General features: G+C 40.5%; 1 protein-coding gene across 1 annotated transcript in view; it reads left to right on the forward strand.

Moving 5' to 3' along the window:
* Positions 1 to 18700, forward strand: part of prkx (protein kinase X-linked) — a 69184-nt gene extending 50484 nt beyond the window's left edge. The window contains exons 5-8 of the mRNA XM_044187946.1: positions 60 to 155; positions 4687 to 4744; positions 13443 to 13520; positions 14782 to 18700. Coding sequence (XP_044043881.1) covers positions 60 to 155; positions 4687 to 4744; positions 13443 to 13520; positions 14782 to 14907 — 358 coding nt within the window. The 3' untranslated portion in view covers positions 14908 to 18700. The remainder of the gene's footprint in view (positions 1 to 59; positions 156 to 4686; positions 4745 to 13442; positions 13521 to 14781) is intronic.
* The last annotated feature ends 3174 nt before the right edge of the window (positions 18701 to 21874 follow it).

A 21874-nucleotide genomic window follows, 5' to 3' on the forward strand; every position in this document is an offset into this window, starting at 1 on the left:
GCTGTGTGTGTGCAGCTGCAGAGAGGCAGGCCAGAGATGACATTTATTTCTCTCCACAGGTACCCACCATTCTTTGATGACAATCCATTTGGAATCTATCAGAAGATCCTGGCCGGAAAACTTGAATTCCCACGCCATCTGGATTTCTATGTCAAGTAAGCTCCGGACACCAGGCCAGAGTCAAATTATACAAGCCAGGAATCTGTGTGTGTGTGTGTGTGTGTGTATTTTCGGCATACATTAATCCTTAATGTCTTTGCGTATACTAGGGCTGTCACTTTTTCAAAAAGTCAAGTTTGAACAAATTTGAACTAACACATGATTCGTTCAAATTGCATCCCTCCTCCCCACATACTGGTTTACTCGCCAGTGGGCCGCATATACTTCTTGCATAGAAATCTTGCTATCTTAACGGTGATGAGCGTTTTACAAGCTTCTGGCGAGGGTCCTGAGGATGAGTGTGGAGAAAAGCAGGCAGTCAGATGATGCTGCCTCACTTTGGTTGCAGCTAGCAGGTGAGTCCTCAGATTTGTTGTGGTTGTAGAGTAAGGCAGGTGCTTCTTACAAAGTCAGCAAACAACCTTATCTTTGTTGGTAATTTAGCCATCTATGGTGCAGAACTCAAAATTAGGGATGGGAGGATATACAATATTATCACAGATCGGGATAGAAAACACTCAAGATAGGTTGATCATGGTGAATTTCCATTATCAGGATAATTGTGAAGATCCTCATGAGTTTATATATTTATTTTTCTATTGTCTCTTTGCCACACTGCCAGTTGGACTTTATTTTTGTTTAAGGATAATTACTGTATTTCTTCAATCAGGGGTAAATTACATATACTGATGCAATTGATGAAATTGTTGTGTACCATTTGACCACATGGTAGAGAAGTGAAAAATAGAGCCTCAGTTAAAAATACAGGAATTATCATGTAAGAAAGAACAGACTCACACAATGTTGCTATTTTTTTTTTTTTTTATTTGTCCGTTATTTAAGCAGAGGGACCTTATGATTACCTTATTTAAGATTGTTTGTTTGTTTGTTTTTCGTTAAAAAGGATGTTCACTAAAAATGTGTGATGCAATAAAAATATTTTTCTTAACAAAATGTAAGAAAGTAATTCCAGTATGTTTTAGTGCCATTTTTAGAGTTTTAAGCATATTTTGATGATTATCGGGATATTATCGTGAATTGCAATTAATTTGGCCAGGATAATCGTGATATGAAATTTTCATATTGTCCCATGCCTACTCAAAATACTTCGACGCACTGCTTCTCAGATGCTTTGGTCTCATGAATATTTGATCAGCACAGCTTTGCTCGATAGTGTCCTCCTTGGTTTTTATTGATTAGCTTAGTTTACTGTAGGTCAGTAGACCATGCAATAGGTCAAGCTGAAAGTGAATTTTAAGAGCGCCCTCTGCTGGACCACAAGGCAAACTACTTAACATGGTCTTTGAATTCAAACAGGTCATTACAGTTTTCCCACATTCAAACGAATGTTTGAATTTCTAATATAAAGTGACAGCCCTAACATGTACCAGGATTCCTATCTTTAGATAGACTGGTGTCCATTTAAAGGGAAATTCGGATTTATAACAACTGAGATCTTATTTTTGTACTTGTATCTATCATTTCTGTCAGATATGACGGCATTGACATCATCTCCATTTTCCACAGCCAGAATCCATTGCAAACAAAAATGGTGACAAGTGTGGATTAGATTAACAAAGCTTTATAGGTTGCTTTAAGTCGACTTGAAGAAATAGAAACTCTTAAATCAAAATATTTCTTTGATCAACAGGACAAAAAAAGTTGTCAACTGAAAATGACTTTGATGGAACAGATACAAGTCACTACTCACTTCTCAGGGCAAAATAATTAGAAAACAAAACTGACATGAACAGTGAAAACTAAACAATTCAGTCTGATTAGTTAGCGCACCTGAACTGTCATTAACAATACCTCATTTTATAGGAAAACTGTGTGCACACAACTACAGTAAGTACAGTATGTTGAAGTTGAAGCAGGAAGAGGGTCTCTAAACTGTTGACAGTTTGGGTAATACTTTTACTGTTCATCTTTGTGTTGTCTTCCAAATAGGTTTGACCAACCTAGACGTTTGTTTACAGCCATTTTTCATGTTTTGTTTATGCAGTTAGCTGTTCAATTATACTTTCTGCTATTTCCTCTGAAAATAGACAATAGACAAATTGCCTCACAGGGCTTCACAATCTGAACAATATATGACACCCTCTAACTTTAGATTCGGAAAAGGACCCCCGCCCTAAAAAAAACCTTTAATGGGAAAAAAGGAAGAAACCTCAGGAAGAGCAACAGAGGAGGGATCCCTCTTCCAGGACAGACAGACATGTAATAGATGCCATGTAGACAGAAATAACAATAGTAAAAAATTACAATATTGAAAATCACAATGACTATTAGGTAGATAGATTGCAAACATATGTGAAGAATAATAAAAAGCCTTCCTATCCAGATTCTAAGATACCAGAGCAACTGCTATAAATGGTGAAACCTTTATTAAAACACAATTAATTTGTCAAACCTCAGTTCCCATTCAACTTTACCAGCGCTTTCTTCCATTTCCATGATAACTAACTAACTAACTAACTAACCAACTAACTAAAAGAACTGTCTCAGAACTTTGTATCTATATTCCATATTATTAGTACAATATTACATAGTTCTTTCTAGGAACTATGTCGTTTTTTGGTACCTGTAGCTGCAGCCCTGGTGCCCGAACTCCTATCTTTACCCACACTGGTGCTCATTTAAAACCAAAACCTGGCCTGCAGGTGGACATGTTCATAGGCTGTGGCCAGTCAGGAAATGATAGTCTCCCTGTTGAGGGTCGCTGACGCACTCCACCTGACCCCCCCCCCTACCATTTGGGGTCTCTTAAGTGCTGCAGCATCTAACCTGGGGTCAATGAGCTCCCTGGAGCTAAAGAGGGGCTTCAGGTGGACCTGCAGTCACTAATGACACACCCACATGATTTGTACTGGTTCCCCCACTGCTGACACTTCCCATAAGACCAGCTGGAGGGTGCAGGAATGTGCAAGATTAGAGGCTCAGCACACTCTGGGTATGTGTGTGTGAGTGTGTACGCACTCACTCAATCAGTGCTGGCACAGTGGCCCCCGGAGAGGCCAGACACACACTGCTTCCCCTGATAATTCAGCGAACCCACAGCTTCCCACTGTTAAGCCATCTATCTTGCAGCCAACAGACAGAAGGATTTTTAATATTTCCACCATTTATATCTCTCTCTACACAGTTCCACGTCACACACTCCCATCCTTCAAGAAGTGAAAGGCCATGAACATAGACAATCGGACAGACAGGTGAACTGTCCCTGGGTGACCCCAGCAGTAAAAATCTTGTAAGGCATTAGTCATAAAATGAGTTGGTTGTTAAGGACTTGTTATGGACATGTTGACATTGTGTTGACTTCCTTTGCTGTCTGTACAGAGTGGGGAGCTTGAGTGTTATTCCTGAGTATGTGTTTGGTTCCCTATGGGGCTGAGAAGAATGTGTTAGAGGGACTTTAATGAGTGACACTAACCCTACTCTCAACATCTACTGTCAAAGTGCTCTTGAGCAAGACACCAAGTTCATTTGTGGTGCCTACACAGTCTCACATGAGTAAAATTACTATAAGGCAGCTGCTGCAAACAGCCTTACCTTGATCCTCAATTTTCCATCTATGGCGTCAAATTCAAACTTCTGCTACACATTACTTCTCAGATGTTTGGTGTTGTGATAATCCGCTCAGCACCGCTTGCTAGTTTTCTTCATTTTGCTTTAGCAAAGAGAACAATAGGCTAATTTTCTGAGAGCATGCATTAGATCCGAGTGACAGTAAATTTTATTATTGGAGTACAAATTGTGGCCATTTTTTATAGTACACATACTCATTTAATCCATTGTGAATATATAATTGGAAAAGGAAAAAAAAAACATTTTTGAAAAATTACACAAAATATAGGCTTTTTTTATCCTCTCTCCTTTCTCCACGTTTTGTTCCCATCATTTCCAGATGAATTGTCCTTCATGAAATCTATGAAAAGCCATAAATACAAATATTTTCCCCCCCTGGAGCTGATTAGAATATTTCCCTGTGACATATCACTCCAATGGCTTGTCTTTAAGCAAAGGAAGGATTTAGACAAAAACTGAAATAGCTGACTTGTCAACATCCAGTCAGTATTTATGAGGCTGTCAGCAGCTTATCGGATGCGAGATATGTTACCTTTATCGAAAGCTCTCTCTGTTCGTCAGCAGCTATCGCATTTCTTCAGAAAGCTTACACTTAATGCCATTTTAAGACCCCTGTGAATCATCCTCTTTCCCCTCACATGGATGTCTACATCATGTGCACAGTTTATAGTCTAATAAGTTATAAGTTCCTGTCTGCAAAAAAAGTGCTCACTTTTTTTTCCAATTAAAAGATTGTCAAGCTCACTTAGCCAGCCCTTGTCACCTTTTATAGGTTGTCAGGCTACCTTTGATGAGAATGCATTTGTCATTTCGACAGTGCTGGGAGGACCTTCTGACAGTTTTGTCTTGTGTGTGTGTGAGAGAGAGAGAGAGGGAGAACACTTTTCAGAGACACGCTGTACAGCTTTGGATTCACTGACTGTTTCTTTTTCCCCCCAGAGACCTCATCAAGAAATTTCTGGTCATTGACCGAGCCAGACGGCTGGGCAACATGAAGGTGAGTTGGTTAGACTTCCTGTCTCCATGAACCACATGGCAGCTCACCATATTTCATACCTTCAGTAGGTAGTTTGACGTCAGCAGGACAGGACAGGAAAAGGCCCACAGTGTGACGAAAGGTCCACATGGTTCCAATTAGTCATAAATGAAGAGAAATTTACAGAAGGCTTATTTGGACTTTTTAAGGTTTTTCACTTCCAGCAAGATGGATGCGTGTCTGTGGGCGCTTCTATTTGTAATGTCTGATATGTAATCAAAATATCGTTCGTCCCTAATGAAAGCAACATACTTGCTCCTCTCAGCAACACAAAGTTATGGAGGTTTGACCAATCTTTGAAAGAACACAGACACATTTGCACAACAATTTTTCAGCGCAAAATCTTGAATTTGTGTGCAGTCACCTTAAAATCTGTCCTCAAAAGACTCAAACTGTATGACTGTTAGGTAGGCCAATACCTTACTTCAGAATATACAGTTGCAAGTTTGTTAGGTACACCTAGCTTAAACTAATGCAGTCTAATACAATAGCCCATTTTAAGCAGTGAGGGTGGACTAAATATTAGAAACACCTATCGATATAACATAATACAATTCAACAAACTAGATCCTCCAAAATGATCATATAGTTGAATCCACACCTCTCTAAAACAATTTGACCAAAATCTGACCATTATAACTTTAATGAAGGTTGAATTTATTGCAGGACTGTTGTAAGGAGGACTGCATAAGTTTTAGCTAGATGGACCTAACTGGCAACTGGAGTGTGTAAAATAAATAAATAAATAAATAATAAATATATATATATCAAAAAAGATATGTATGTATCAATGCTGTTTCCTTCATTAATATACATTTATATGACTTTAACAAATAACACATTATGATGACATTGGTTATCATGCTTTCCTTAATTGCAGTATAATAAAAAGTTCTGTCTGTGCAAATGTTGTCACTAGAGAGGCATTTTCACATTCCTCTACACAGACATGATGTACAGAGTGTACAGTTTTTGGATGTAAACCGGACCCTGGAGCTTCCTGCCCCTATCTACTAATGTTACGTAATATTGTAATTGTATGTTTCACAACGCTGTGTCGGCCACTGCCAATTACAAGCTAACAAACAACATAAAAGATGCTAACTACACTTACCATTCTGATACGTCTCCTGATTTTGGTGCACAACATACTCCTCATCTGGGTCTGCCCGAGGCTCAAACATGTATGGCTAAATCTCTCCAATGTTTCCTCTAACTCTAGCTATCTTGACCTTAATACATTCGTGATCTTGACACGCACCGCTCTCTCACCATGGATGTATGTCTCTCACCCACATCCATGCTCTAACCGGCACCGGTCGACCTAACACGCAGTGTTGGTGGGCGGGGCATTCAGAGATCCAGAATTTCTCAATGAGGGAGAAAGAGTAGATGTGCTTCCAGCCCCTTTTCTGAGTTTTTTTTTGTTTTCCTTTTTATGTGGGATAACCATGTTAAAATATTAATCATAGCAGAGTATTTTTACATACTTTTACTTACTTTACAGGCTTGATACTTTATAATAGATAATGCTGCATCTTCACTAGAAAGAACACTGTCCTTTACTGCCTTCTCTTTTATTAATGTTCAATTCTAGCACATTTTTAGAAGATTAACTGTCAATAAAAGTATAAGAGTAAATCATTTATTTTACCTAAAAAACATAATTTTAACTCAAGGTCCACTTAATATCTTTTTCCAGAGCTTTCCAATTTAATCGTGAGACCAACGTTCCACAGTTAGGTCACGCGAGCAAACTCCATATACAAATATAGACGATGAGATGTAGTTGAAAGCTCCGGAACAAGCTATTAAGTGGAGTTAAGATGCTCTGTGCAAGAAAGTGCTTCTTTCAGGCCTGAGTAGTGCCTGCAGTCTTGCCCTCAGGCTGCATACAGCCCCAACAATCTCCACCAAATAAAGGAGAAACCCACACAAATTGTCCACACATTACTCACTGCTGCTTGTAAAGCTTATTGCTGTGAGCACATGGTAATACAGAATGCGGCCCAGATGTTGTGTAGATTATGACAGAAAAAGGACAACATTTAGAAAGTCAAACTGGAACTGTAAAAGCTAGGGTACAAAAAAAGTATAGAAGTTAAATATAAATATTTTTCACATATCTACCATAAATATCAAAAAGTAGATGGACCACACTGGTAAGGAAACATGAAGTTACTTAGAAGGCAGACTTCAATACAACAGTTTAGCTCTTAGTTGTACTTTGTGTACTTTGAATTTGAGAGACACAAACTTTTATGTTACTTTGATGCTCAATAGTTGAGTTGTTGAAGAACTTCTATACAGTTAGCTTTACTTGAAACAGGGTTGCACAAGAAGTTAAGAGTACCTAGGTATCAGGGAGTTAAATCTCACATGAATAGCTCCAAACAGAGAATCGAATAACCAATTTAGCAACAATAATTTCTCCCATTAGCAATTTGACCTCATAATGACCCTTACTGTTAGAGCTCCAACTGCTGCTTCATGTGTAGAGTCTCCTTTGGCAAAGTGATAAGTTGTTTCTGGAGTGAATGAACCTCCCTGCCACCCTCATCGAGTTTTCCCCCTGTGTACAGCCTCAGGAATTTGAGACATTTTTTTCTAGTGATCTCTTGGAAGACTTACAGAGTGGAAAATAGTGTAGTACTTAGCACAACTTTTAATTGCCAAGGTCTTTAGATTGCACTGCGAAAGTTTGAAGTTGATCCGATTAATTCTCTAGGAGGAGTTCGTTAATATACGGATCCTGTAAATAGTGAAAAATGGCCTAAAAGTGCGCATTAAATTCAAGATGGCTGACATCCTGTTGGGTTTAGTGTATGGCTCCAAGAGGCTTTTTTGCATGTCTTGGGGTGATAAATGTACCACCCAAATTTCATACATGTAGGTGAAACATAGGCCGGGGGCTGCTTTTTTTTTTTTTTTCAATTTTGTGGGGGGCGTTATGGAGCCATTTTGCCACACCCATGCACAAGACCCATAAAATTCGTAAACTTTGCACACCTCTGACAAGTGTGCAAAGTTTCATGAGTTTTCGAGCACCTTTAGCCCCTCAAAACTGCGATTCATTTAGACAAAGAGGAAAAAAATAAATAATCCGAGCAATTCCAATAGGGTCCTCGCAGCGGTTGCTGCTCGGGCCCTACTAATTTCTTGCATGCCACAAGGCCCTTGGCCTGTTGTTGCTCGGGCCCTAATAATTATAATCCTTCCAAAAACAGTAGGTGCCTTGCACTTTCATTGCCAGGGACTGTTCGGCTCTGGCACTTGGGCTTGGGCCCTAATTAAGTCTAACCCACAGAGCTGCAGCAAGGAGGTCTGATTGGCCAGCTGTTATGTATTAGCGGGAGTTGAGTGTTGTTAGGTCTGGCCTATTAGAGCTCCTGCTTCTGCTGTGTGGGGTGGACTTCATTTAGTTTTTAGGTGGTCCATTTTAAGATAAAATTATTATTTTATCATCTAAAGAACAAAAAAAGGGATTTAATTAATACAATTGTTGTAGCTTTTTTTAAGATCAATGTATAAATTGATTACAATTTAAAAACTGTAAAAATGTAATTGTCTTGGCATACACTATAGACTTCATACCAGCAGACATTTTTCTCTTTTTGTTATATGTACTTTAAACTGAAGAAAACTGGAGGTTAACCACAGGAGGAAAGAGATGAATATCATGTGTGTTTGGACTTTGTTATTCCCAGTAGATTTCAGGAGATCCACTAATTCAATTCAATTCAATTTTATTTATATAGCGCCAATTCATAACAGAAGTTAACTCATTGCACTTTTCCTATAGAGCAGGCCATCCGCCCACCATTGAGTCTGGAATACTAATTCCAGTATTAGTGTCACACACCCGCTCAAGCAAAGTTATACAAATGTGGTATCTGTTGTTATTGTTGAAGTGAAGGTGCTGTCAAATGATATTTCGCACCAGTTTTCTTTGTTTTGTTTTGGGTTTTTTTTCAATCTGAATCTTTTCATGTTTAAAAATGCCCAGATGTTTGTTGTTGTTATGGTGGTAAAAGTGCTGAAACCATTTAAAGTGGTCATATTACGCTTTTTAGCTTTTCCCCTTTCCTTTATTGTATTATATATCATTTTTTGTGCATGTAATAGGTTTGCAAAGTGAAAAAGTCCAAAGTCCACCCCAAAGGGAGTTACCCTCTCCCACAGAAACTGCTCCTGAACTGCCTGAAAACAGCTCGACTGTAGTTCAGCCTTTACTTCCGTAATGTATCTACATCATCATCATTAGTCCAAAGTAATGCTTTGTCATGTTCAGGAAGTGTGAGCAGTGCACTCAGTTCAGTATTAATTTCGTTACCGAAAACTATGACAACTTTTTTTCCATGACCAAGGTGGACAAGCTAAAAATAGATATTTGAAAATAAAAGCTATGACGCAATGTATGTTTTGTTTTCGTTCCCTGTCATAGCTTGACATGTGCAGTAGTTTATTAGTTTATTTGTTAAGCTATCCAGAGAGCCATTATTCAGCTTTGTGAGAGCGTCAGGAAAAGACGATTCTAGAGCTGCTCTGCCTGCTGTATTAATAACGCAGCTCATTTTGGGAGGGCAGCAATATTGAGAAATGGGCGGCATATGAACATTAAATTGAATCAGAGAGTGATCGGATAATGATGGAGCGGAGGAGACTGAAAGATCAGTGACAAGAAAGACCATGGAGTAAAAGTAAATCTATGGTGTGATTTGGTCCGCTGCAGGTTGTGGGGTCAGAGACAGCCTGGGGGACGATATAGGGACAGCAGTGTAGAAAGACGGAAAGTTTGTTAGGCGAGGGCGGAGAGAAGGACATTAAAAGTACCTCAAATGATGAAAAGCAAGTATTAGTTCTGGGATGAAAAGAGTAATTGGAGTCGTAGATTAGTGCAACACCACCACCTTTTTTGTTGGAACAGGTGATATGGGACTGTAGAAAATTAGGCGGTGACGCTTCAACCAAAAGTAATTTGTTATCTGTGGGTAACCAGGTTTCACAGAGTCCAAAAATATTAAAGCTGTATTCGGAGCCTAATGATCTTATGTTAATAAAGCCAATTTTGAGACAGGTATTGCTGTTAAAAACAGGTGTAACCTTCACAGGCTGTAAGTTCTGTATATTCCGTTGGTGTCTGTTCGGTATGATTTTCTCTTTTGGATTACCTTGATTCATAGAAAAGCAGTTTGGAACAAAGTTAATGTCGAGAGAGTCGATGCCCATCAAATGGAGCTGCAGCATTGGGCCCATGAGGGAACCACTCCTGTGTAGTAATATGATGAGAAGGGGGGAAATGCAGAGAATAGAGTTATGGTTGAGTTTGAAATATTGATATGTTAGAGGGTTACCTGAATGGGCCATGGACTGTCTCAGTTGCAGGAAGCAACAGTGTATCGGAGGTGCAGTATGGAATATGAGAGGTTGGCAGCTAAAAACTTAGTACCGGGTAGATTAGGGTGAAGTCCATCAGATCTAAAGAGTTCACGTCGGTTCCAAAATAGGTAGAAGATTTCCACCAAATTCAGCTTGCGAACATAACATTCAGATTTAAGACAGAAATGAAAGAAGCTGAGAGTGTGTCGAAGGGCCGGCGGACTTACATGACTTTCACGACATGAAGCCAGGGAGGAAGGTGAACCGTCGCTTGTCACAGCCATAAGCGACCGAGGCAGAGCAGCGCTTTGCAGGAAACTGGGCAGCTTTGAAGTGGTTCCAAGACCAGTTGACACAACAAGCAGGCATCGGTGATAAGACATCGTCAGCGAGACAACAGTGCGTCGGCCCCTGGCTGGCCGATGGAAGATGGGCCGCTGGCGGCGAGCAATGTCTAGGGCACTGCTGGTATCACGGGTCGACATCGGCGAGGGATGACGGGGATCCTTTGCCTGAGGGAGACTCCAGGCCTTTCAGTGGTTCACAGCGATTCTCCAAGACCAGGTCCTCAGGCGGAGATGACACGTTCTTTCCGCCACTTACTGCTGGCAAGAAGACACTGAACATCAGAAGACAAATCATCAGAATGATCACATTTGACATTATCCCCAAAACCCCCATCATACAGCAATGAGCTCCTTATTGCCATTTTACCAGACTAATAGACAAAGAAAAAAAATTGCTATCAAAGTGAACCACAGAGCTTAAATCTGACTACAATAAATGCACCTTACAACACCAAATAGTCAGAAGTGTGTGTAGGGCAAAACAACACAAAACAGTGGCTAACACTGGCAGAACAACAGAATTTCTTTTTTTTTTTTTTATTTCAATCCAGAACAGATCACTTAGCTTTCAGAGCTTTCAGTTCCCAGGCGCCTCAAATCTAGTCCTAAGACACAGCTGTGTATCTCCTCTCCCTCTCCCACTTTTTAGTGGTCGCTGGCATTGACTGGAAAAACACTGATTCTGTCCAAGCTTTGTGTCCCTCCTGCGATGCTGTGCCCAGTGTGCAATGCACTGCCATGGGCAACCGTCCACACACGCTCACGTGATTAAACCAGCACGAGAAGCGCACACATAATCACAGTCACAGTTCATCCTCATGAAAACACAGCGCCATTAGAGGTGGTCCATAGGTTTGTCGCTCCTATACGGTCCAGAACAGGCCAGCATACTCTTGGCAAACAGTCAGCTAGCGGTCCATAATTGTAGCTCCTTTAGCTAGCGGCTGAGGAAAATGTAACTTAGCACAGTATATATCCACTGAATCACCGTCTTTACTTATAAGACTTATAACACAAAACTAGTGACAACAGCTCAGTCAGGCATCTTCCCCATACAAAAATAAACTCAGACTCTTTACGGCGGGAGTATAACGTCACTATATAGACACCCAAGAAGCAATCATTGCACCACGTTGGCCTAGCCTGGCTGGAAGCCAGTTTTTCTCGCAAAAAACGTTTTCAGTTTGCGGTAGCAAATGAATGAACATTGGTTGGGTTAATGTGTTAGCGATACCAATCATGGGAGGACAAACCCCTACACGGGATGTACCACCGGAACATAACTGAAGTGGCTGATATCAAGAAGTCCTACCAATGGCTAGAGCGGGCCGGACTGAAGGACAGCACAGAGGCACTCATCATGGCTGCACAGGAGCAGGCCCCTTCCAGATTCAGACTGACAGAATGGTAATGGCGAACCAGCCTGACATCGTGGTGGTGGACAAACAGCAGAGGAAAGCCGTTGTGGTTGACGTGGCGATACCAAGCGATGGCAACATCAGGAAAAAGGAACATGAGAAACTAGAGAAGTACCAAGGGCTCAGAGAAGAGCTGGAGAAGGCCTGGAAGGTGAAGGCAACAGTGGTGCCCGTGGTCATCGGAGCACTCGGGGCAGTGACCCCCAAACTGGAGGAGTGGCTACAGCAGATCCCTGGAAGAACACCAGACATCTCGGTCCAGAAGAGTGCAGTACTAGGAACAGCAAAGATACTGCAGAGAACCCTCAAGCTCCCAGGCCTCTGGTAGAGGACCCGAGCTCGAAGGATGAGACCACCCGCGGAGGGTGAAGGATGAAGTTTTATTTATATATATATATATATATATTGTCCTATTGTTCGATTGAAACATATGGGGAACAACCCTGTTGGCTGTTCAGACCTGTTCCCCAATGTGTCTAAATGCGCATCACGTGTTCCATCCATCCATCCATTTTCTACCGCTTGGTCCCCGTTAGGGGTCGCGGGTGACTGGAGCCTATCCCAGTGACTTCGGGCCTTAGGCAGGGCACACCCTGGACAGTGGCCAACTCGTCGCAGGGGGCGAACACAGACAAGGACAGACAACCATTCACTCACACATTCATTCAATACGGGCAATTTAGAGTTATCAATTAACCTACACATGCATGTCTTTGGACGGTGGGAGGAAGCCGGAGAACCCGGAGAGAACCCACGGTAACACGGGAGGACATGCAGACTCCACCCAGAGAGATTGTGTGATGTTGGTCCGGTCCGGGAATCGAACCCACGAACCCACGATCTCCTTATTGGGAGGCAGGAGCTGTAGCCGCTCTGCCACCGCGCATCACGTGTTGCTGCTGTTTTTTTATATATTTGGACAAGCATCTTTATTATGCTCGATCCGTTTTCACTTACTTGTCCTTACCAGAAAAAGCTTAATGGCAAGCCCTGAATATGCATCGCTCTTACTATCTAGTCAAACTGATGTTTCTAAGATTACACAGCAATTTATTTGGAAGATATTTGTGTACGATTTCTTAGCTCTGAGGCCAGGTAGTCACATTAATCGACTAATTGTTTCAGCACTAGTGTGATGTTGGTAGTAATATTTGTAAGTATAACCTACACAACAGCCTGATCAAACTGTTTTTCATTTCATTTTCTTTTTCATTTTTAATAAGAAACACATACTGTCACCTTGATTCTAATTTCCAATACCTGTATTAGCCTGATTGAATTAGTTTTAAAGAGAAAACATTTTGACTAAAAGTTGTCTAAAATGTAATGACTTTTAGTCGACTAAAACTGGACTAAAACGTTTTGAGTTGTCGTCGACTAAAACTAATAGGCATTTTTGTCTATAGACTAAGACTAAAGTTAAAATAGCTGCCAAAATGAACACTGGCTCAGTTCCAAGCTGCACATGTCTGTGTTGTACAGTATATCTGTAAACAGCCATGTTTTCTGTTTCAGAATGGAGCAGATGATGTGAAGAAGCATCGCTGGTTCAAGACAATTGACTGGGAGGCAGTTCTGCTGAGGAAACTGAAGGTGAGAGCAGTGTTTTAGGCATTTTAGTCTCTCTGACGGAAAATCATTTTAAATTATAATTCAGTAGTTTGTGATTTAAATTAAGACTGGCCCATGTAACACTAATCAGTTTAATTTTTCATTCAAAAAAATCTATTTTTAAAAAAAAAATAAGAAATCAGGAAGGGGGCAAACACTTTTTCCCACCACTGTATATATGTATATATATATGTATGTAGTTACTTAGTGTTAGTCCTTAAATTGTAGAAAAGGTTTCAGTCGTAGTCATCTGGACACTGTTTTCAGAATCAAGACGTTTCGGCTCCCATCCGGAAGTCATTCTCAATTGTGAAAAAATGGGACGGGAACTAGAAATTTAAGCTACTCTGTGTTGCTTAAGCCCCGCCCTCAGGGAGGAGTCTACCTGAGTATCTGCTAATAGCTAGTTTCACCTGAAACTGACCTAATAGTTTCCAAGATGGCCCAGTGATCAGTAATCAGGCCTATTGTTTTCTGGCTGCACCTCCTTCATCACTGTTAAGTGCCTGATTAGCATGTGATAGGCGTGACAAAGGTGCTAATACACTGTGATAGACTTTGGGCAGATTGAATCTCAGACCACCATTTCTGTTCAAAGAGGGGTTCTCTTTCTTCACAAAAATGGCTTCCTTGACAGCCCGTTCAAACCAACTCTTCTCTCTACTAAGAATCTTCACCTCGCTGTCTTCAAATGTGCGGTTTGTAGTTTTTAGATGCAAATGCACGGCGCTCTGTAATCCTGAGTTAGCGTGTCGTCTGTGCTGATAAAGTCTTTAGTGAAGTGGCTGTTTGGTCTCACCTATGTACCGCTCTTTGCAGTTTTCCTCACTGCACTGAATGGACTGGGCCATCTTGTCCCATTTTTTCACAATTGAGAATGACTTCCGGATGGGAGCCGAAACGTCTTGATTCTGAAAACAGTGTCCAGATGACTACGACTGAAACCTTTTCTACGATAGAACACTCCTGGACGAATGAGGGACTACACCGTCTTAGTCCTTAAATGTTAATCACTGCAGAAGTTTGATCAAGCTGTTGTGTATTTTCCAATATGGTGAACCCTGAGAAATGGATATATTGAGCTACGTTTCTGGAAAACATTGCTTTTTTGTTAAAGAAATCAATTTAGAATGCTCATGAATCGACAGTAAAGAAAATTTCCTCCACATCCAGCGTTAGCTTTATTGTTTCAGACCTGCACTTGAACTTGTACTTTGTACTAAATGTTCGGTTGTCTCCACAGCCTCCCATAGTTCCTAAAGTTTCCCATGAGGGTGACACCTCTAACTTTGATGTTTACCCAGAGGACGACTGGAAGAAAGACCCTCCTGTGCCTCAAAAGGACTTAGAGATCTTCAAGAACTTCTGATCACTCAGCTTGGTTATTTATTGATGGAATATCCTGAGAATTGACACAACATATTGTAAAGTTACAGGTACTATCGTGGAGAAAATCCTTATTTATCAAAGCCGGGGAGTTTTATCTGTAATAATGGTCTCCCCAAAGACAAACTCCAAGTGATCAATGCTGTGACATGTATCATACCACAGAGATTATTTGCTTTTTATATTTTTATTTATCTGACTAAAGTCAAACCTTTGCTGTTTTAATTTTTTTATCACAGTTTTTTCTCTGAGCCTGCTCATATGCAAGAATTTGCAAAAAAATAAATAAATAAAAAATCTGGTTCTTTTGAAACCAAAAGACTGTTACTTTAGGGGTTTAAAAAAGAGAATTATCAGGTCTTTTTTTAATATTATCATGTTTAATATTTTATCTCTTTTTAAAATATTCATGCAGTCACATTTAATGTGACTCTAAACTGGTGCTGTAACTGTCAGCTGGCCAGTAGTCATTAATGTGCGGTTTTAGACTTATTATACTGTATGTTAGTCATGAGTCAGCCACTTTATTATTTGAAAATGCGTGAACAGTAGCACTTGTAAAAAGGTGCCTTACATCACAGTGCATCATGGGACTCTCAGTACATGAGAACAGGCTACTGAATGTGCTGCTTTGTCTCCGACTGTAAAGTTCTTTTTCCAGCTCTGTTATTTCCTCTTGCAAGTCTACAATACGGTTTATTTACAGCCAAAGGACTTCGGTATTACCATAGAGTCACAGCTGTTCTACAAATGAACTACAGACTTTCCCATGACACTTTGCGCTCGTTCACTTCACGCATCATTATCAGCATCATTCATGCTTTTAAAGCCAAGTCATGTGAGGTGGAAGGTGCTGGGGTGTGAGGAACTCACTCTATAGAGCAGTTACAGTTGACCTAGTCAGTATTTATTCGCATTTCAGTTTATTGTGTAGTCAAGGCTTAATTTGGTATTTCAGGACAATATTGGCCTTTAAAATAAACTTCATATGATTTTGTTCGCTGACATTAAAATCCAAGTGGTGATGTGATTTTTGTGCCTCGCCCTTCATTATAGAACTGCTACCCAACTAACAGGATCTCATCGGTGTTGAGACCAAAAACAGTGCTGGGTCAAAAAAGCTCAAGCAGCTGCGTTGGTGGGGGCGTGGTGTTTCGGGTACCGGCGACACCGTGTCTACACTGGCTGCATTGCGACCGCAGCAGCTTCAGTCCTCTGTCAGTGTCCGCACATGATGCGTTCAGGCACAGTACTGCCATGGGTTTTTAAGGAAAACTAGGGTTTGTTACAATATAGGTTTTATTTTCGTAGTTCTTCATCATGTTTATCAAATGATTGTTGCTTGCAAATTGTCGATTGATTAAAAAAAAAATTAATCAACTTTTGATTGGAGAAACTTTTAAAATGAGAGATATGATCTCATGCTGCAAATTGCAGCTTCCATGTTGTTGCAAATTTGGTGAAAATGGGCCCTTGCAGGTAATTGATTGGCCAACACAGCACCTTGCAGGATGACATCACGTTGCTTTGTGGCAAGCATTTGAGCCAGTTTCAACTTTCTTGCTGGACAACCCTGCGTTGCCATCACAGTGGAATGAATAAGGAAGCTGCGTTTTTTCACACAGTGCTTAATGTTGGTCTGAACAAAGCCATAGTTTTATATTCAGTGCACAGTTTTAGGACGTTTTGTCATCTGCTAGCCTCTCATTAATTTCGGTGAATATTGTTTTGATACACGGCTGACAACACTAGCTCGCATCAGTGAAACTTCCAGTTCTCTGCAGTGTATCCGTTACCTTTTATGTGTTGTTGCTTGACCCTACAGGAGTAAACACTTGAAACACAAGTGTTTTTGTGTGTTTTCTCTTAACAATCCAGAATATGATTTGTTAGACCAAATATTTAGCAGGCACCTGACATCCTCATCACTCCATGTTTTTCCTCATTCACACATTTTCGTCTGGCTGCTGCTACACTCACCACTATCAACTAAAGTCTAAATCTGGCTCCTGTGATTTACTTTTGTTTGCTTTCACATTGCAACTGTTAGAGCATTATTATGTGCCAGAGGAGTGAATCCTTCTGCATAGAGCCTGGTCAGTACTGGATTTGATGGCAATGTCAATATTTGACATGTTGACAGATATTCTTCTTTTAACACATGAACACATGACGTAAGGTAAACATTTTTGAATAAAAATTGGTATCAAAAACAACAAAAATATATTATAGTTGAAAGAAGAAAACTAAACCTTTTTTGAATCAGGGGCTGTATTCACAAATCATCTCAAGCTCAAACGTTTCCCCTAACTGTCTGAGTGAGGAGAAATTCTCAAAGCATTTTAACACTAAAACCAGCTCCAGTGTGAGAGAAGTTAGACTAAGAGAGTTAGACAGTCCACTCCTGCCTGCGCTGATGAAAGTTGGATTTCCCATTCTCTGACACAGGCCAGTCCCCTTGTCTGTCAACCAATCACTGTGCACATAGTGAGGATGCCCATTCATGAAACACAATATCAACGCTTTGTGAATATGTCTTACTCCACTGATTTAGCATTGCACTCTTATAACATTGTCAGAGTCACGATGGACAATCTTTAAAAAAGGCGATGCAGCAGAACCAGAGATATCGGCTTTTTTTTTTATTCAACACATTCTTCTTCCTTGTCAAAACCTGGCATCTACATTACCCACAACGCAACTCGGCAGGCCGACAGTTTGGTCAGAGATCTGGCTGTGTTAAGCTAGTAGCGGCTAATGTAGCCTGGAGCTGACTCAAGTGACATCACTTGAGGACATTTGTCAGAATTTACACAGCTCCCTCTGGAGACACTAAAGGCTTTATACTACTTTTAAAACATATGCAGTAGAAGTGCCCAACACCTGGAAACACACTTAAATATGTAAAAACATGAAATGGCCGCAAAACATGTCTTTGGCATTTCTCTGCTGACAGTTCTTGTTACTTATTAGATGTATACACTTATAATGATATATCTGTGATAAGCTATATTCACCAATAATATCTGGCTGATATATCAGTTCCACACTACTGGAAAATGTTAAATTCAGTAAGTTTATGCATAAAATATCAGATTCTAGCAGCTTCATATTGAATCCATTGCCACTGTGTTCAAAAAGGCCTACCAGTCGATCCTGTATTGTTGATTCAGCATCAATGAGACAAACTTCTTGTCACTTAATTTCAAACGTAAAAGCACATCAGTACCTTGTCCCTTCTACAGTGAACATGTGCAGTATACTATATGGGCATGCACAAGACATCAGTATATATTCCCACCACATTCAGTAGCAGCTCTGTGTCTCTTGTTTATGTGTAGCGTTTATAATGTAAAAAAAAAAAATCATTACCACTGTTCAGTCTGTCTGTAATGTCACATGTAATGTATGTAACGTTTTTTCTGCTGAGTAGAGGAAACTGGACTGCTCTCAGTATGGTGCTCGTCCATTTAGAGCAGGTTTTGTATAATGCATGTGTTGTCTTTAACCTCCAACCCCAGCCCATTATGTCTTACCCAGCGATATGTTTTATATTTCTTAACCTTTGCCTTTTGAAATGTTTGTTTTGTCAGCGTAATCATACATCGTTTTCTACCCAGTACATAATGCCTTTTAATGTACAGGAACACCCTTTATACCTTGAATTATGGAACTTTAAGCAATGGCACATGTTTGTATGAAGACTTGTATGAAGAGTCTTTGGAAATGTTTGAAAAACTGGAATTGACAAGAAAGAAACGTTGTCTTTTCTCTTCTTCTCTTGTCTCGCCTGGTCTTTCCTGTCCTCCTCACTCACTCTCTCTACGTTCTCCAGTCACTCTGCAGCTGCTGTCAAGCATTGCTCTGAAGGTCAGCCACTGGCCTGCAGAGGCAAGCACACTTTAGCTCTTCATTTTGGAGAGGTTTAAAACTTCTCTAGTTCAGGTTTTTGTAACAAAATGCACTGATTCTCTCTGCACACAGCTTTGTGTGGGGCTGCAACAGAGAAGAGCATCAATATACACCATGGGAGACTGCACAGAGTCATCTTATTCAGATAACATGCTGCCATATTAACATTCATTTGGAGTTGTATGTAAGTCCAACATTCACTCTTTTTTAGCTCTGGTTTGTTACCTACCAACTCCTGTGAAAAATATGTCTTTAGCTGCTAAATGTTCCACTGTGTTCACCAGCTAGTCTCTAACTGTGTCTGTCTGCTTTTTGGTGCTGAGCAGGTAGTGTTTAATGGGTTTGTCAGAGCTTTTTCACTGAAAACAGCTGCCTTCTGCTGCTGGAAACAAGCCTGTGGCCGTAAAACTAAAACAATGAGCTAAAAGAGGCTAAAAAGCTCAGTAGAGCTGAGGGGAACTGCAGCCGTGGTGATAATTCTCTGTGGGTTCATCAGTGGTGGAAGAAGTACTCAGATCTTTTACTTAAGTAAAAGTAGCAATATCACAGTGTAAAAATACTCTGTTACAAGTAAACGTACATAGATATTGGCATCACGTTATATAAAGTACCAAAAGTAAAAGTAGTCATTGTGCAGAATGGCCCTTTTCAAGCATCACTAATGTTGCAGCTGGTAAAGATGAACTTTCAACTTATATACTACCGGGTAGCTCAATCTATAATAATAAATCAATTTATTAGTTGATTTCTATTTTGTGTTAATAATCTGAATCTGCAACTATTAACTAATGTTGGCAAATAACTGTAGTGGAGAAAAATAAAATGGAAATACTTAAAGTACAAGTACCTCAAAATTGTACTTAAAGGTGGGGTATGCAATTCTGCACAAGCCCTTTGGATCGGGTCGTGGGTTGCCAGGTTGCGGTGATAGATGGGTTGAAATTGTACGTAGTGTGTGGATTGTGTTTCATAGACGATCTGGCAACTTGGGTGACGTCAGACAAACATCCAAATCTTGGATCCGTGTAATGTATTCGTAATAAAGTTTGAGTGCCTTGCAAATTCCGTGAGTTTCCTGGGAGAAACAACAAAACGGGAGGGTGCCGGGAGATGGTCTTGAAATACGGGAGTGTTGGCAGGTATGGTCACTACAGTTGCTGCTGCGAAGCTAACAGCCAGAGAGGACGAGACGGTTTCCCAGAGCAGCACAGCAGCTCCAGACAGCGACGCTCACAACTCTCCTGCTGCTATAGCTAACATCACAACAACAGCAGATCTTGGCAAACCAGAAAGTCAGCTGAATGTCCGTGGGCAAGTCATTTAATGTTACCTGACACACAAATCATGGCTGGAATAGTGTTGTGTGGCCCGGTCCGAGCCACTTTGTTTGTTTCCCATTTACAGAGCCAGAGTCCATCACACTGAACGGACAGCTAGCGGACCGTGAGGAGATATTCGCTGAATTTGACAAAAAGACGTGTAGTGGATTAGAATTGCATACTCACCTCTAAGTACAGTACTTAAGTAAATGTACTTGGTGACATTCCACCACTGGAGTTCGTCACCAAGAACTACACCTTTATAATTACGCAGTCATTTGAGCCATTGTTATTATAAAAATATTGAGGAGTACAGCTTTAATTTTTGTAAGTTTTTAACAGAGTTTACATTTAACATTCTCTACAACCACACGTGTAGAATACTTATGGTGACAACAGTAGGCTATATTTAAGAATATTCAGATGACATGCATGTTGTGGCTTTGAGGCAGAGTGGATCGCCCACTAATCGGAAGATCGGCGGTTCGATCCCCGGCTTCCCCCAGCCCGCGTGTCCCCGATACCGAAAACCAAATAGCTCCCAAAGGCTGTGCCATCGGACTGAGTGTGTGTGAAAGAAGACCTTGCAGTGTGTGAATGTGGCATGTAGTGTAAAGCACTGAGTGGTCGGAAGACTAGAAAGGCGCTATACAAGAATAGCCCATTTACTAAGAGATTTGACGTGCATTACTGATTGCCAAAGTCCAACTTAAATTTCTACACATGGCGGCTTTAAATTTAAAGAAGTGAATGACAAATTCTGTTTCAAGTACATTAGTTATAAAAAGAGGAGTTGCAAGGAAAGAATCATGAGCAATTTTGCAATACATTTCCCAAAACTTGTTAGGGAGTGTCTAGACTCACTGACAGCTCCAGGAGGTCACTGTTGTTTTTTTCTCTACTATGACTAAGGAGACACTTCATTACTGAATAAGTTCCTCAGAAATGGCTTTGACCACACAATTCCTCTGCATGTGGTAGGGAAATTACCAGTAATCATGAGTTGTTCATATTACCCTTGATTCCTCAGAGACTGAATGTCTGTGTAGCAGAGTTACCCTTTTGCTGCTTGGATGCTCATTGATGAATGCTTGGTGATAATTAAACTGTTTGACAGCAGCAAGGTGTTGGTGTTTTTTTGGTTAACCGCCTCATGAGGAAACCCCTGATGTGGCATTTCCCAGCTATTACTATGTGTTTTCCTACAGTTGGGACTGTATTCCCTGTAGCTATTGGTCATCTGCATCTCTTTAAGTCTATTCGCAGTTTAATTCAGTATTTTACATGGATCATGTTAATTCTATTAGCTTTAATTTCCTCTCTCTATGTCCAAAATCCAAAGGTAGGACTGCTGTTAATGTGCTGAACACGTGGAGGGTTATTATGTTTACAGTGGAAAATTGAGTCATGTTTTGTCTGGAGTCCCTGCTAGTCTCGCTCTAAGTGATGGCAGTTAGAACTGTGGAGCTGCACAGCTCTAATAGTCAGCTAATGAATGCCTTATAAAGTGCTTTCAAGGTGAATTTGGTGGAGTGATGGCAGAGGCTGTGGGAGTACAGGCTGATACTTCCCAGAAGCCCTCTATGACAGGAAATGCTCACAGTCAAGAGGTAAGAAAATCTCCCAGTATAAAAAATAATACATCTACCAAATCTGTAGCATTTACACTAAATGACAACCTTACGGTTTAGACAGTATGTGATGAATTAAATCCCTCAC

The sequence above is a fragment of the Siniperca chuatsi genome, linkage group LG24 (assembly GCF_020085105.1).
Source record: "Siniperca chuatsi isolate FFG_IHB_CAS linkage group LG24, ASM2008510v1, whole genome shotgun sequence".
NCBI classification, from domain to species: domain Eukaryota; kingdom Metazoa; phylum Chordata; class Actinopteri; order Centrarchiformes; family Sinipercidae; genus Siniperca; species Siniperca chuatsi.